At 58.3% G+C, this 14,521-nt stretch overlaps 1 protein-coding gene across 1 annotated transcript in view; it reads left to right on the top strand.

Moving 5' to 3' along the window:
* Positions 1–432: 432 nt before the first annotated feature.
* Positions 433–14,521, top strand: part of FBN3 (fibrillin 3) — a gene marked incomplete at both ends in the record, with an annotated part of 58,344 nt that continues 44,255 nt past the window's right edge. Inside the window, 21 exons of the mRNA XM_079703071.1 lie at positions 433–629; positions 764–846; positions 1,431–1,529; positions 1,819–1,914; positions 2,159–2,254; positions 4,026–4,223; positions 4,334–4,459; positions 4,597–4,722; positions 7,169–7,321; positions 7,433–7,564; positions 7,952–8,095; positions 8,170–8,289; positions 8,409–8,534; positions 10,036–10,158; positions 10,282–10,557; positions 10,834–10,887; positions 12,424–12,549; positions 12,638–12,763; positions 13,931–14,050; positions 14,164–14,301; positions 14,407–14,457. Coding sequence (XP_079559197.1) covers positions 433–629; positions 764–846; positions 1,431–1,529; positions 1,819–1,914; positions 2,159–2,254; positions 4,026–4,223; positions 4,334–4,459; positions 4,597–4,722; positions 7,169–7,321; positions 7,433–7,564; positions 7,952–8,095; positions 8,170–8,289; positions 8,409–8,534; positions 10,036–10,158; positions 10,282–10,557; positions 10,834–10,887; positions 12,424–12,549; positions 12,638–12,763; positions 13,931–14,050; positions 14,164–14,301; positions 14,407–14,457 — 2,710 coding nt within the window. The remainder of the gene's footprint in view (positions 630–763; positions 847–1,430; positions 1,530–1,818; positions 1,915–2,158; positions 2,255–4,025; positions 4,224–4,333; positions 4,460–4,596; positions 4,723–7,168; positions 7,322–7,432; positions 7,565–7,951; positions 8,096–8,169; positions 8,290–8,408; positions 8,535–10,035; positions 10,159–10,281; positions 10,558–10,833; positions 10,888–12,423; positions 12,550–12,637; positions 12,764–13,930; positions 14,051–14,163; positions 14,302–14,406; positions 14,458–14,521) is intronic.

The following is a 14,521-nucleotide window of genomic DNA, read 5'->3' as shown; positions in this document are numbered from 1 at the left end:
AAACACCCATTTCTGCCCTTGTTCCTCCCACTTAGAGCCCTTCAAGGGCTCTCCATTGCCCTTGATGTACAAGTAGAAGCTCCATTACACAGGTATGCACTCCTGAAACACCCTGGCTGCCTGCCACCCCCTCCCCTCCACTCAACGGTCCACGATCTTCTTGCCTCTGCTCTCAGTGTGCTGTGTCTGCCCCGACACCCTTCTCTTGGATGACTCCATCGCTGAGACATCACACCTCCTCCGAGAAGCCTCCCCTGACTGTTCACCTGCTTGCGGTTCGGGGTTGGATGCCTCCCTGGGCTCCCACAAGCCCCCAGTTTCTCCATCCCGGCAGCGGTCCCACTGCTTCTGGTTCTCCTGGGTGCCGTGTGGCCAAGGGCTTCTTGCTGAGGTTGACTCTGCTTCCTCTCTGCAGCCTCCGAGGGACACGTCATGGTTCTGGAGGGTCTGTGCTTGACAAGGAGAGGGGCCGGCACCCACACCATGGCCCCGGACCCCTTGGCTCGGCTCTTGCTGGCCTGGACAGCCCTGTCGTGCGTGGCGGGTGTCCAAGGCCGTTGGGATGGGGCCGTGAAGCCTGCAGGTCTCGGACGTGTGCGCAGGCGTGGCAGCCCAGGCTTCTTGCAGGGGTGTGTGGTACCCGGGATGCCGAGAAGCCCCTGGGGTGTGGGCTGGGCTGGGCTGTCCTGCTAGGTGGGGGGGATGAGGCCCAGGGGATGTCCAGCTGGGCAGGGGCTCACCAGCCATGCCTGCTCTCCTGAAGGCCGAATGTGTGTGGCTCCCGATTTCATGCCTACTGCTGCCCCGGCTGGAGGACGCTGCCCGGTGGGAACCAGTGTGTCGTGCGTGAGTGTCGCTCCCTTCCGGAGGTGGGGGGTGCAGGCAGGGGACACTGGGGCAGTTCTCTTACTTACTGCCAGCAAGTCCAGCCTTGTTTAAAAGTGGACTTGGCCTGGGACGTCTGGCTAAGCCACAGGAATGGCCCTTGCTTCTGTCTGCAGTCTCCCAGGCCACCCGCCGTGTTTCTTTGTCGTACAGCTTCCCTGTGTCTATCTGCTTGTTGGTCCGTCTGCCTGTCTCAGTCTCTTGTCTCTTTCTGTCTTGGTCTCTCTCTGAGTCTCTGTCTCTCTGTGTCTGTCTTTTTCTCTGTGTGTGTGTGTCTCTCTCTCTCAATCTCTCTGTTTCCCCACTCCCACGCGCACCCCATTCTAATGTGTCTAGAATCCGACTCTGCTCCCAGGAGACGCCCCCTCACCTCTTCCCCAGCAGTACAGCCAGTGTTTCTGTCCTGACTACTCAGCATTTCTGGCCCAAAGAGCACCTCTGTCTCCCAATGGCTCCAGCAGAGACTCGGCCCCCTGGGGCACCCATGGGGTGGGGATGGCGGAGGATTCGGGTCCTGGCCTTGACCGTCGCCTGTTACTCTCCAGCGGTCTGTAGGCACGCCTGCGGCGAGGGCTTCTGCTCCCGACCCAACCTGTGCACCTGTGCTGATGGGAAGCTGGCCCCCAGCTGCAGGGTGAGCCGAGGTGAGCAGGAAGTGACCCCCCAGGACTTCCCTGGCGGTCCAGTGGGTAGGACTCTGCGCTCTCAACTCAGGGAGCCTGGGTTTAAGTTTAAAAATAAATAAATAAATAAAGTGACCCACCCACCCCACCCCTCCCAGGGGTGGGAAGAGAAGGTGAGAGGCTTCCCGAAGCTTCTGGGAGCCCAGGCTGGTTTTGCTGAAGGACCAGAGCCAGGCTGGGCGCACCTGGTCCCGACGCCTTGTACATGCATCTTGGGGCCTTCCTGTGTGTCCCTCTTCCCCGCCCGCAGGGTCGGGGTGCAGTGTGAGCTGCATGAATGGGGGCAGCTGCCGAGGGGAGTCCTGCCTGTGCCAGAGGGGCTACACGGGCACCGTGTGTGGGCAACGTGAGTACCCATCACGCACACCTGGGCTTGGGACCCCAGAGGTCAGGTCTCTGCTGCCACCTGCCCACCGCCCACGGGTCACTCCTCTGGGACCAGGATTGGAGGGGACACACTCATTGTCACAATCTTATCTCTTGGTCTGGGCCGGATCGAGGGGATTCCTGTGTGAAGGAGGGCTCGCCCGGGCCCCAGCTCCCTCTGCTGCTGGGGGACCTCAGGCCACACCCCCCCACTTCCTCCACAGCCGTCTGTGACCACGGCTGCCACAACGGGGGCCGCTGCATCGGGCCGAACCGCTGTGCCTGTGTGTACGGCTTCATGGGGCCTCAGTGTGAGAAAGGTACCAAGCTGAGCGCGGGGCAGGGGTTTGGGGGGAGGAGGGCTTCCTGGCAGCCCCTGAGACGTGGCCAGGCCCTGGGAGGGTCCAGCTGACCTCCTTCCTGCTGTCCCTGCTGCTGTGAAGGGCAGAGAAACTGTGCTCCAGGGAAGGGAGTCACGGAGGGCTTCCTGTAGAAGGGATAAGTCGGAGTTCATGAGATGGACACGCCCCCTCATGTTGCATCCTGTTGAAATGATCCCACGGGCTGAGGTGGGTGGAGGTCGCCTGCTGGGAGGCTGTTACCAAGACAAACACGGTGGAAAGAACAATGTTTTGTGAGAAGTTGGATGTTGGGGGCTGCGGTGGGCAAGGGGAGGCATGGAAGCAGGGACAAACCCCAGGTCTGCTCTGAAAACTGGAGGGAAGGTGATGCAGCCGGGGGTAGGGAGGGGGAAGACCCTGAGGCTCAGTGTTGGCCGAGGAGCCTGTGGGTCACCCAGGAGGCAGCTGGACACCCAGGCCTGGGGCTGCCCCATCCACGGGACTGAAGCCCAGAGGATAGTTGAGGTTCTTGGGGAAGAAAAGGGAGGGCGATTTAAGGGTCTACCAGAGAAATGGAGGCCATGGGCAGCTGAGAATGAGAAAGTGAACAAGAGCAGGGCTGGCGAGTTTTGCAGCTGTAGGAGCCATCAGAGTGCCCTGTGTGTCCAAGGAGCCTGGGAAGGCAAAAATGGGCAGGACCCTGGGACTCACCCCAGTGTGAAGGGTGCTGCTGGGGATGGAGGCCCATCTGTGGCCGAAGCTGGGTTGGAGAGGGTATAGCCATGAATCAAGCTGGAGGGGCTGGGGGTTACCTGGCTTTGAGAGTGAGCATTTGGAAACTGGATTTGGCAAGAAAACAGAGTTGGAATTCGGGCTGACTTGGGGAGCAGTCGGGATGGCTGAGGGAAAATGAAGGTTAGTGGAGAGGGTGGGAGAGGAGAGGCCTGGAGGGGGGGTGGGGGCCCCAGAGAGAGGCAGGGTTGGGTGCCTAGGCAGGAGTGAGTGCGGTTCCAGGGTCCTGGATGACTGAGGTGAGATTCTGGGGGCCGTGTTTTGCTTTAGGAAGTCAGGACTGTCGCAGGTCTCCCCTCCTTCATACAGGCCTGGGGGCTGGCTTTGGTGTCTCCTTCTGGAAGGGGCTTCCCTTGGTCCAGTGCCAGCCCCTTGATTGGAGCCATCTGGAGGATGGAGCCAGGAAGTCACATCTGGGCCCGTGCACGGCGGTGGGGGGACCAATGAGACCACCTTCAGCTGGTTGGGGAGGGCGTGTCAGGGATGCAGAGCTGTGGGTTCAGAGCATTTGGGCGGATGCTGGGTCTGGGAGATTTGGCAGAGCCAGATGTGTGCTCAAGGATGAGAGAGGCTCTCCAGCGGGGCATCCATGGGTCCCTGCCCGGGCTTGAAGGGAGGGTGGGCCTGGGGGAGTGGAGGGGATCTCCAGACATGCCCTGGGCTTTGTAGGCTTGGAGGTCCTGGCCTCTTGGACGTTGGTTGGAGAATGCTTTGGAGAGAAAGGGTTTTGAAGGGTGAATAGGAGTTCATCAGGTAAGGAAGGGGAACAGTATGAGTAAAGGCTTGTGGTCAGGAAAAAAACCTGGTGTGTTGGTATAGGGAGGCTGGGAAGGTGGTTACCGTCGTGGTCCAGGCGAGAGAGGTAGAGGCCTGAGTTGGGCTTGCCGGGATGGAAATGCAGAAGACTATGGGGTGGGGGCAGCCTGAGGCCAGCTGCCCACATGCATCTGCCCTGCAGACTACCGGACAGGGCCCTGCTTTGGTCGAGTGGGCCTGGAGGGGTGCCAGCACCAGCTGACAGGCCTCATCTGCACCAAGGCGCTCTGCTGTGCCACTGTGGGCCGGGCCTGGGGCTTCCCATGTGAGCTCTGCTCTGCTCAGCCACACCCCTGCCGCCGGGGATTCATCCCCAATATACACACGGGGGCCTGCCAAGGTGAGTGGGGGGCCCAGTGCGTGAGGACCGAGGTCCTGGGAGCCAGGGCTGATTGGGAGCCCTCAGCAGCCTTGGTTTCTCCCTCTGACGTGCCTCTCATTGCCTTGCAGACGTGGATGAGTGCCAGGCTATCCCAGGCCTGTGCCAGGGGGGCAGCTGTGTCAACTCTGTGGGTTCCTTTGAGTGCCGCTGCCCAGCTGGACACCAGCTCAGAGAGAACAGCGCCAAGTGTGAAGGTGGGCGACCAGGAGAGGTTCAAGCTGGGACCTCCTCTCCGCTCTGGGCGGCTCAGGCTCCCCTGCAAGGAGGAGGAGGTGGAGGTGGGGTAAGGCTGGTGGGGGGCTGGACTCTAACCGGACATGTATCTACATAGACGTGGACGAGTGTATCAGCGTGCCAGGCCTCTGCTCCGGGGGCGACTGCACCAACACGGTCGGGAGCTACGTGTGCACCTGTCCCCATGGTTATGCCAGCAGCCTGGACGGTACCCGTTGCCTGGGTGAGCCAGGGCCCAGGGGGGCTGGAGGGGCAGAGGGCAGGTAGGAGACAGACCCTCTGCTCATCTATCTCTGCAACCCTCTGGCCCTCGGGCTCCTCTAGCCCTTCGATTTCTATGTCCTTCTGTCTTTTTTGGACCCCGGTTTCCATCCCCTCGTTAATTCTGGTTCCCTACCCATTGGCCTTTGTGCTCTCTGGACCCCAGTCTGAGAGGCCCTCTAGGCCCCATCTCTATGCCCTTTAGCTCTCTGGTCCCCTGTCTCGGTGTCTTGGCTTCACGGGCCTCCTGTGCCCCTCTGCCCCTTGGACTCTATGCCCTTCTGGCTCACTGGTCACCTTTCTTCCCTTTCTGGCTCCCCCCGCTGTGCCCCTCTAGCCCCCACCTCAATGCCCCCATCTCGATGCCCATCTGGTTATCTGGTCTCTACGTTCTTCTGCCCATTAGCCTCTCTGGCCCCGTCTCTGTATCCCTCTTTCCACTCCCGAAGACTTTTTAAAAGTACCCCATCTTCCCCCACACTGTGTTTGAGATAAACTGAGGCCCAGAGAGGGGAGGTTTGCTTAAGCCAAATCCGCAAGTCCAGAAGAGAGAGCTACCCACACCCCAGCTCCCCAGACCACCCCGCTCCCTGACCCCAGCCAGGGTGGGGTCGTCTGGGCTATGCCTCCCCCTGGAGGCTCACCCTCCTGGCTGGGGCGGGAGGATCCTTGGGCTCTCACTCCCTGTCCTGCTGTCTTGATGAGCTCGTCATTAGACGTCAGAGGTTGCCAGTGGCCAACAGGGCTGGCCAGGAACACTTGTGGTGGGGCATGGGCAGCGTCTTGGTTTGGGGAGGTGGGGTGGGCTTGGCAGGTCTCCAGCACCACTCGGACCTCTCAGGCTGGGTCTCTACCAGCCAGGACAGGGAATATTGTGTCTGGAGTTCTGCCAGTGTGCCATGGCCAGCGCCAGACCTATTTATTCCTCCACCTCCGGGGGCCATCTTGGCTGGCATGGAGGCTACCTCTGGGCATGTCCCCTGGACTGTGGGGCATTTCCCAACTACTAAATAGCAGAGCCTAGATGTGAACCAAGGTCAGGTGTCCTCTGAACATGGGCTTGGAATTCAGTCCTGAGTTCCAACTGCTACTTAAGCTGCTTGCATACTCTGTGACCTTGGGCGAGTGACTTAACTTCTCTGGGCCTCAGCTGCCTCATCTGTGAAACGGAGATAATGGCTGTACTGAACAACATGGGGAGGATTAAATAACAATTTATGAAGAGATTTGCCCAGGGCTGGATGTAGGGGGCACACAATACACATTCACAAAGACAGGGGAGCAGGGAAGTTGGGGTTGTGACTGCTTAGCAGGGCCTGATCACAGTAGGTGCTTAATAAGTAAAGGCAGCATCATTTTTGTCAAAATTCTTACATTTTGTCTCATCTTCCCTACTTGAGAAGCAGCTGCTTGGTCAGGTCCCCTGGGGTTCAGAGATTTGGATTTCCATCCCGCCTCACTCTCCAGCAGCTGTGTGACCTTGAACAAGTCTGTTGACCTCTTCTTGCCTGGGCAGGCCCAGTCCTGTTCGTGGGCCAGGGGTGGCGCTGGGAGTGCAGAGCCTCGACTCCCACACATGCACCTGGGGACCACCCCCCTACCCTCCCGCCAGGTGCATGGGGTATGGCTGGGGAGGTGGAAACGCTTTCTGTTTTCTCCGCCTCGGGCAGCTCAGGGACAGCTGCAAGGGCCCTCCCGGCTGGTGGGAGGGGTTTTTCCGCTGTGGGCCACTGGCCAACCTTTGTGGGTTTTCAAACCTAAAAATACGCTCTTTTGGAGTCAGAGCTTGAGAAATACGATCACCGTGTAACGCCATCAGGCTCGAGGGCGTAGTGGAAGCGTCTGTGGTTTTCGTACCTGGGGAGTCTCCGCCTCAGTCTCCCCAAGAGTTGCAGCCATCAGTCCACCAGTCTGCTCCCCCAGCCCCTCCTCAAATTCACAGCCTCTTAGGTTTCCCCAGGATGCCCAGGGCTGGTAGGCGGGGACACACACATACAGATCCCAGCATCTCTGCTTGAGCACCCAGCATGACTTCTCACCGGGGCAGCCCCCTGAACCAGGGGTCTTCCTCAGTGTGGTTGAATACCCACAGTGACAGGGAGCTTCCTAACAATGCCAGCTTTAGATGTTGGGACACTTTTGCTCAGCATGCGCCTAAGTCTCCCTCCCGGGGGTAATTTGGAAATCTTGGTAATAAGATCCTCACTCAGTGAGGATGGGCCACGTGCCAGATACAGTGCACTCTGCAACACTCTACCGAGGTGAGATGGGTGCTCTGAGCATCTCCTATCCATGGATGGAGAAACTGAGGCGCAGAGAGGCAAGGAGTTCTGTCCTGCAGACGGTGCTGGTAGAGCTGGGATTTGAAGTCTGGTAATGGATCCTCCCGACCCCCCACCCCCTTGCAGACCACCGTGCCGGCACCTGCTTCTCGGCGCTGATCGTGGGCCGCTGTGCCGGAGACCTCGCTGGCCGCTATACCCATAGGCAGTGCTGCTGTGATACGGGCAGGTGCTGGGCAGTTGGCCCGGCCCCTGAGCTGTGTCCGCCGCGGGGCTCTGGTGAGTGGCCTGGGGCCACCTCCCACCTTCCTCTGCCCCCAGAGCTTGGCCTGCGGGTTGGGATCCCGGGGCACAACCGAAGGCTTGGCCTCCAACCCCGCTTCCTTGCAGATGAGTTCCAGCGACTGTGTGCCCTGGGGCTCCCGCTGCTGCCCCCCTACCCAGGCCCCTTCCCCAGCCTCCCTGGCTTCGGACCCAGTGGGCGTGGGGTTCCCAGCCTGGGCCTTGGTGACACCAACGTTGGTGAGGACTTGGGATCCAAGACTCCTCCCTTGGGGGAAGGGGGTCCAGGCCTCAGAGACAGAGAGTCAGGGCTTTGGAGTGTGGGTCCTGGCCTGGGCAGTAGGGATGAAAGTACTGACAGTGGTCTGGGGCTGGGGGTAGATTGGGGATCCAGGCCTCCAGGTCAAGGTTTGGGTTTTGGGTGAGGGTCTAGGGCTGGGGTGGAGGGCTGGGGGTCTCAGCCAGGGTGGAGGTGTGAATCTAGGGCAGGACTCTGGGCTGAAGTGGGAGAGCCTGGCCATTGGGGTAGGGTTCCAGCTTCTTGAGTGGGTGTCTGAACCCAGAGGTGAGGTCCAGACCCAGGGGGCCAGCACATGCTCGGGTGCCCCACGTCGGCCCTACTCACAGGCACAGCCACGCTGAACCAGACCATTGACATCTGCCGACACTTCACCAACCTGTGTCTCAATGGCCGCTGCCTGCCCACCTCGTCCAGCTACCGCTGCGAGTGTAACGTGGGCTACACCCAGGACGTTCGAGGGGAGTGCATCGGTGAGCAGCGGCTGGGGCAGGGGTGGGCTGGGGGCGGGGCGGGGGAGCTGGGGCTCAGGGTCCTCTGCCTGCAGACGTGGACGAGTGTGCCAGCAGCCCCTGCCACCACGGAGACTGCGTCAACACCCCCGGCTCCTACCACTGCCGGTGCTGGGAGGGCTTTCAGGCGACGCTCACCAAGCAGGAGTGCGTGGGTATGGCCGTCCATCGGAGAGTGGGGGTGACCGGGAGCCTGGCTGATGGAACCTGCATCTGAATTAGAGCCTGGGGGCTAGGAGGATGCCTGCTGACTGCCCACCTGCCTCCCCACCAGACATGGACGAGTGCATCGCCAGCAGTGGCCTCTGCCACCACGGCCGCTGCGTCAACACAGCAGGCAGCTTCCAGTGTGTCTGCAATGCGGGCTTCGAGCTCGGCCCCGATGGCAAGCACTGTGTGGGTGAGTTGAGGGTGAGCGGGTGGGGACGCGGCTTCTGGGCCCCAGTAGCTGCCTTTTGCATCTTGCCACCCTGCTGCATCACCCACCTCCCTCCTCACGGTGGGCCCTCTGCTTCCCTTTCCGGGCCGAACCAGCCCATCTGAGATCCTCCTTGTGGTCTGTCCAGCCCCTACTCACTCCTTCATTCTCTCCTTCCTGAATTCATTCCCTGAATCCCAGGAAGGGGCCTCTGGGGTAAGACCATGCCATCAGCTGTCTGCTCCTGCCCCTGACTCATGGCCCCTCACCTGTCCTCGAGAGAGTCTGGCCTCTGAGAGAGGTGGGTCAGGACCGTGGAGAGCGCCCCGATCTCAGGCTCCCTGTGGGGTATGGGGGTGCCACCCAAGCTCCCCACAGCTTGTAGGGGCCACCGGGGACTCCCTTCATTCTTTTCTGTCACGCTCTCTGAGGAGACCTGCCTTGCAGTCTTCCCTCATCAGGAAGGATTTTCTTCCTTTCATTCTTTTTTTTTTTTTTGCAGAGCATTTACTTTCTATTGATTTTTAGATACATTTAGAAAGTTGATTATTAAATTAGCTATTTTCTTAGCATTAACTTTAGGTATAATAATTTATGTCTGTGCATAAATCATTATTTTTATTTGCATTGTTTTTTATTAGTTAGATATCACCTACTGAAAGTAATTTTGATTAATTCATTGTTTTATAATTTTACCATCATCTTTCTTTTTTTTTTTTTTTAATTTTTGGCTGCGTTGGGTCTTCGTTGCTGCAAACGGGCTTCTCATTGTGGTGGCTTCTCTTGTTGCAGGGCATGGGCTCTAGGCGCGCAGGCTCCAGTAATTGTGGCACGCGGGCTGAGTAGTTGTGGCTCGCGGGCTCTAGAGCACAGGCTCAGTAGTTGTGGCCCACGGACTTAGTTGCTCTGAGGCATGTGGGAACTTCCCGGACCAGGGCTCGAACCCATGTCGCCTGCATTGGTAGGCGGATTCTTAACCACTGCGCCACCAGGGAAGCCCCCTACCCTTTTTAAAGGAACAGTTTGGTGGCATTTAGTACATTCATAAAGTCATGCGAACACTACCTCATTTTTTCCATTTTTTTTGCATTTTTTATTGTGAAATATACATAACATATTTACCATTTTAACCATTTTTAAAGGAACAGTTGGTGGCATTTAGTGCAATGTTGTGTAACCACCACACCTCACGTATTCGACTTTGAACAACTATTTATGGAGCACCTACGGTGTGCCAGGATGGAAGATGCAGACACGAGCTAGTAGCCCCAGTCTTGCCCCAGGGGAGTTCACACTCCAGCAGTTCACTATATCCAAGTCGACATAGTCCCCGACAGTCACATTTTGTCCTGTCAGGCTCGAACTGCCCTGGGAAGGGTCCCTGGAAAGGTGAGGGGCGGGGCTGGTCTACCTGGCAGGGCTGGCGCAAAGAGGGGTGACTGCTGGGACCCTGCTGGGAACCATCCTCTCCCGGTGTCCCCAGACCACAACGAGTGTGCCACCACCACCATGTGTGCCAACGGAGTGTGCCTGAATGAGGACGGCAGCTTCTCGTGCCTCTGCAAACCTGGCTTCCTGCTGGCGCCCGGTGGCCGCCACTGCGTGGGTGAGGCTGGAGGCTGGACCACAGGGGAGAGATGGGGATTGGGGAGGAAGAGGTGAGGGGACGCGGCAAGGGCAGGGTGGCGGGGGACTGGGACCTGTCGCAGTCGCCCACGGCCCCCCACAGACATCGACGAGTGCCAGACACCGGGCATCTGTATGAACGGCTACTGTACCAACACGGAGGGCTCCTTCCGCTGCCACTGCCTGGGGGGGCTAGCGGTGGGCGCTGATGGCCGCGTGTGCGTGGACACCCACGTGCGTAGCACATGCTACGGGACCCTCGACAAGAGCTCTTGTGCCCGCCCCTTCCCCGGTGCCGTCACCAAATCCGAGTGCTGCTGTGCGAGCCCCGACCACGGGTTTGGGGAGCCCTGCCAGCTGTGTCCTGCCAAGAACTCCGGTGAGGGTTGGCTACCCCACCTCCACCCGCTTTCCTTTAGTTCTTGCTTCTGATCACCCAGGGGGCAGGAGGGGACAGTGGTGGGGGGCTTGGCTCCTATGGGGTGGGGGGGTGGGGATTTCTCTCCCCCAGAAGACACGGAAGGAAGTTGCTCTTCCCATTGGGGGGGGCATCTTAGTCCCAGACCCTCGTTCAGCTCCAAGAGGCCACATCCTAGGCGTGGTTTGGGTTCGGCAATGGCCAGTGACCCCTCTCGCTCTGCTTCCGCCACTCCAGCCGAGTTCCAGGCCCTGTGCAGCAGCGGTCTTGGCATCACCACGGATGGCAGAGGTGAGCGGGGCAGTGCTGGGACAGGGGTGGGGTCTTGGTTGGGCACTGTCATGTCGCTGGGGCTGCCGTAACAAAGTACCACAGGCTGGGAGGCTTCAACAGCAGACGTTTATTCTCCCACAGCTCTGGAGAGGCTAAAAGTCCGAGATCAAGGTGGGAGCAGGGATGGCTCTTTCCGAGGCTGTGAGGGAGAGTCTGTCCCGTGCCTCTCCCGTAGCTTCTGGCACTTCACTGTTAAATCCTAAGCTGGTAGAAGCATCACCCTGATCTCTGCCTTCATCTTTTTTTTTTTTTTAAGTTTACAATGTTGTGTTAGTTTCAGGTGTACAGCAGAGTGATTCAGTTATACATACATATCTATTCTTTTTCGGATTCTTTTCCCTTATACGTTATTAAAAATATTGAGTTCCCTGTTAGTTGCCGTAGGTCCTTGTTAGTTATCTGTTTTATATATAGTATTGTGTATGTTATTCCCAAACTCCTAATTCATCCCTACGCCCTCTGCCTTCATCTTTTTTTTTCACGCCGTGCAGCTTGCAGGATCTTAGTTCCCCGACCAGGGATTGAACCCGTGCCCTCGGCAGTGAAAATGCAGAGTCCTAACCACTGGACCACCAGGGAATTACCCCTCTGCCTTCCTCTTGACGTGGGGTTCTCCTTGTGTGTCTGTGCCCAAATTTCCCCCTTTTATAAGGATACAGTCATATTGGAATGGATTGTGGGTCCACCCTAATGAACTCGTTTTAACTGGATCACCTCTGTAAAGTCCTTGTCTCCAAATAAAGTCACATGCTGAGATCCTGGGAGTTAGGACTCCAACCTATGACACCATCCCTTCCTGAAACAGCCTTTCTGCCTGAGCAAGAAATAAAAGGACTTAGAATAGTCAGATTTCCCATCCACTGCTAGGCCATCAGGGCAGGACAGATGTCCACCCCTCCCCCACCCCCTGTCAGTTAAAGGGACAGGTTCTGGAGCCAGATGCGTGGGTTCGAATCCTGGCCCTACTATTTACTGATTGAATAACCTCAGGCAAGTTACCTACTGTCTCTGTGCCTCCTTGTCTGTACAGTGGAGATAACGGTAAGACCCATTTCAGGGATGTTGTGAGGATCAAATGAGCTAATATGCTTGGCACAAAATAGTAAACATCCTATAATGGTAGTGATTATGATTGCACTTTTTTTTTCAAAATTATGTTGCTGCCATATAAACATCTGTTCCATGAGTTCCAAACTGGGGACAGTTTTGCCCCCCTCCCGACATTGCCATTTGGCAATGTCTGGACAAATATTTGGGAGGGTGCTACTGGCATTTCCTGGGTAAGGCTGGGAATGCTGCTCAACATCTTACAATGCACAGGACGCCCCCCATCACAGCAAAGGATGATCTGGCCCCAAATATCCACAGTGCTGAGAAACCCTGGTTTCAAGGGGAAGGAGGCAGGGTCTAGGCTGGAGCTCTGGCCCTGGGGGACATGGCTTCTGGAGCCTCTAGGGAGCCAGGGCAGCTGCTGACGCCCTCCTCCTGGTGCAGACATCAACGAGTGTGCCCTCGACCCTGATGTCTGTGCCAACGGTATGTGTGAGAACCTGCGGGGCAGCTACCGCTGCATCTGCAACCTGGGCTACGAGGCAGCCACAGCCGGCAAGGAGTGCATGGGTGAGCGTGCCTGGCAAGTGGACGGGCAGGTGGGTGGGCCACCCCCACTGCACACCCCTCACCCCGCTCTCTCCCCCTCACCCTGCAGATGTGGATGAGTGTGCACTCAACAGCCTCCTGTGTGACAACGGGCGGTGCCGGAACAGCCCTGGCAGCTACAGCTGCTCCTGCCCCCAGGGCTTCAGCTTCTGGCAAGACACGGAGACCTGCGAAGGTACAGGGTCCCGGGGCACACAGCCACGCACACATACATGCAGATACTTATGCACGCTGCATGCTGTGGGTACACACATGCTCAAAGACACGTGTACCTGAATTCATGCACACAGACACGCTAAAGGCATACATGTATTCATACTCAGTCTCACAGTTACACACACTCATAGGTACACACACAATACCCACATTCACACACTTATTCTCACACTTTACACGCATGCTCACAGCCACAGTTACACCCTCAAAGGCACACCCTTATGCAGACACTCAGACCCTCCGACATTCACACGTGTGCATATGATCACTCAGTTACACACACCGGTACTCACACAAAACACACTCACATACCCATATTCACACTCACAGACATTCCCACAGTCACACACCCTCACGTGCACACACTCAAAGATGTGTGTGCCCACATTCTTTCACTCACCCTTTCACACACTTAGGCTCACAGCCACACACACTTATGTGTGCAGTCACACACACCCTCATATACCTGCACAGTTGTGCACTCACATGCTCATACACACTCACGCTTATACACAAGAATACGTGCCCATCCTCCCTCTCACACACGTGCAGTCACTGACACATACACATGTTCAATTGTGCATGCTCGCCATTGCCCACACACACTTTGTTGTGATGACCTTGCCCATCACATAGATCCCTTGGCACTCACAGACACCTGCACACGCGCACACACACACACAGTCACGCACAAGCTTTTCGTCTGGCCCCACCCCTCCCCTGGTCCTTTGTCTTCTTTCCAGCTGACACCCCTCCCCCACCCTGGCCACACCCAGGCCTCCATCCCCTCTGGGGTTTCCTCCTGCCTCTCACCTGTCTTGTGCCAGGACCCACCCTTTGAGGGCCACGGTTCCCCACCGTGCCTATCCCTCTGCACTTTTACCTGTGTGCGCTCCCAGGACCCTGCACGTCAGCGTGCTTGTGCAGGTGCACAAGACGATTCAGTGCAAACTCACGTGCGTCTGAGCCTGCGCAGTCCGTTCCCTTGTATTCTAACCGCTTGCGCCCCCTGCCTCTGGACTTTGGCAGCCGTGGGGAGGAGGGGCCCCTGGTCAGGGGGGGTTCCCCTTCCTGCAGCTCAGGACTCGCTGGGGGGTGGGGCGGCTGGGGGGCGCTGTCCCTGCAGACATCGACGAGTGCCTGTCCAATCCGTGTGTGAACGGTGTGTGCCGCAACCTGGCCGGCTCCTACGCCTGCGAGTGCGCCCCCGGCAGCCGCCTGGGACCCTCTGGCACCGTGTGCTTAGGTGAGAGGCCCCACGGAGCAGCGGGGACCCCGATGCCCCGAGTAGGCTGGGTCTCTGCGGGTCGGCGTGCAGGTGTGGGCCCGCCAGGTGAGACAGCAAGCCCCTCCCCGCAGACAGCACCAAAGGCACCTGCTGGCTAAAGGTCCAGGATGGCCGCTGCGAGGCGAACCTGCATGGAGCCACCCTGCGGTCTGAGTGCTGCGCCACGCTCGGGGCTGCCTGGGGGAGCCCCTGCGAACGCTGTGACATGGGTAATGCTTGGGGGGGCTCCGGGGCTCCCACACCATCGGGACAACTGGGGGGTAACAGATCCCCTGTGTTTAAGTGGAGAAAGTGACTCCTCTCCCCAACCACAGACCCCGCCTGTGGCCGTGGCTTCGCCCGCGTGAAGGGGCTCAGCTGTGAAGGTAACCCCCATCCCCACCCTCTGCGGTTCGCCCTCCAAGCCACACGTGGGCGAGTGTCATGGGG

The sequence above is a fragment of the Hyperoodon ampullatus genome (assembly GCF_949752795.1).
Source record: "Hyperoodon ampullatus genome assembly, chromosome: 4".
Lineage (NCBI taxonomy): Eukaryota > Metazoa > Chordata > Mammalia > Artiodactyla > Ziphiidae > Hyperoodon > Hyperoodon ampullatus.
Note: the sequence above shows the minus strand (reverse complement) of the source record. Positions and strands in the feature narration are given on the sequence as shown.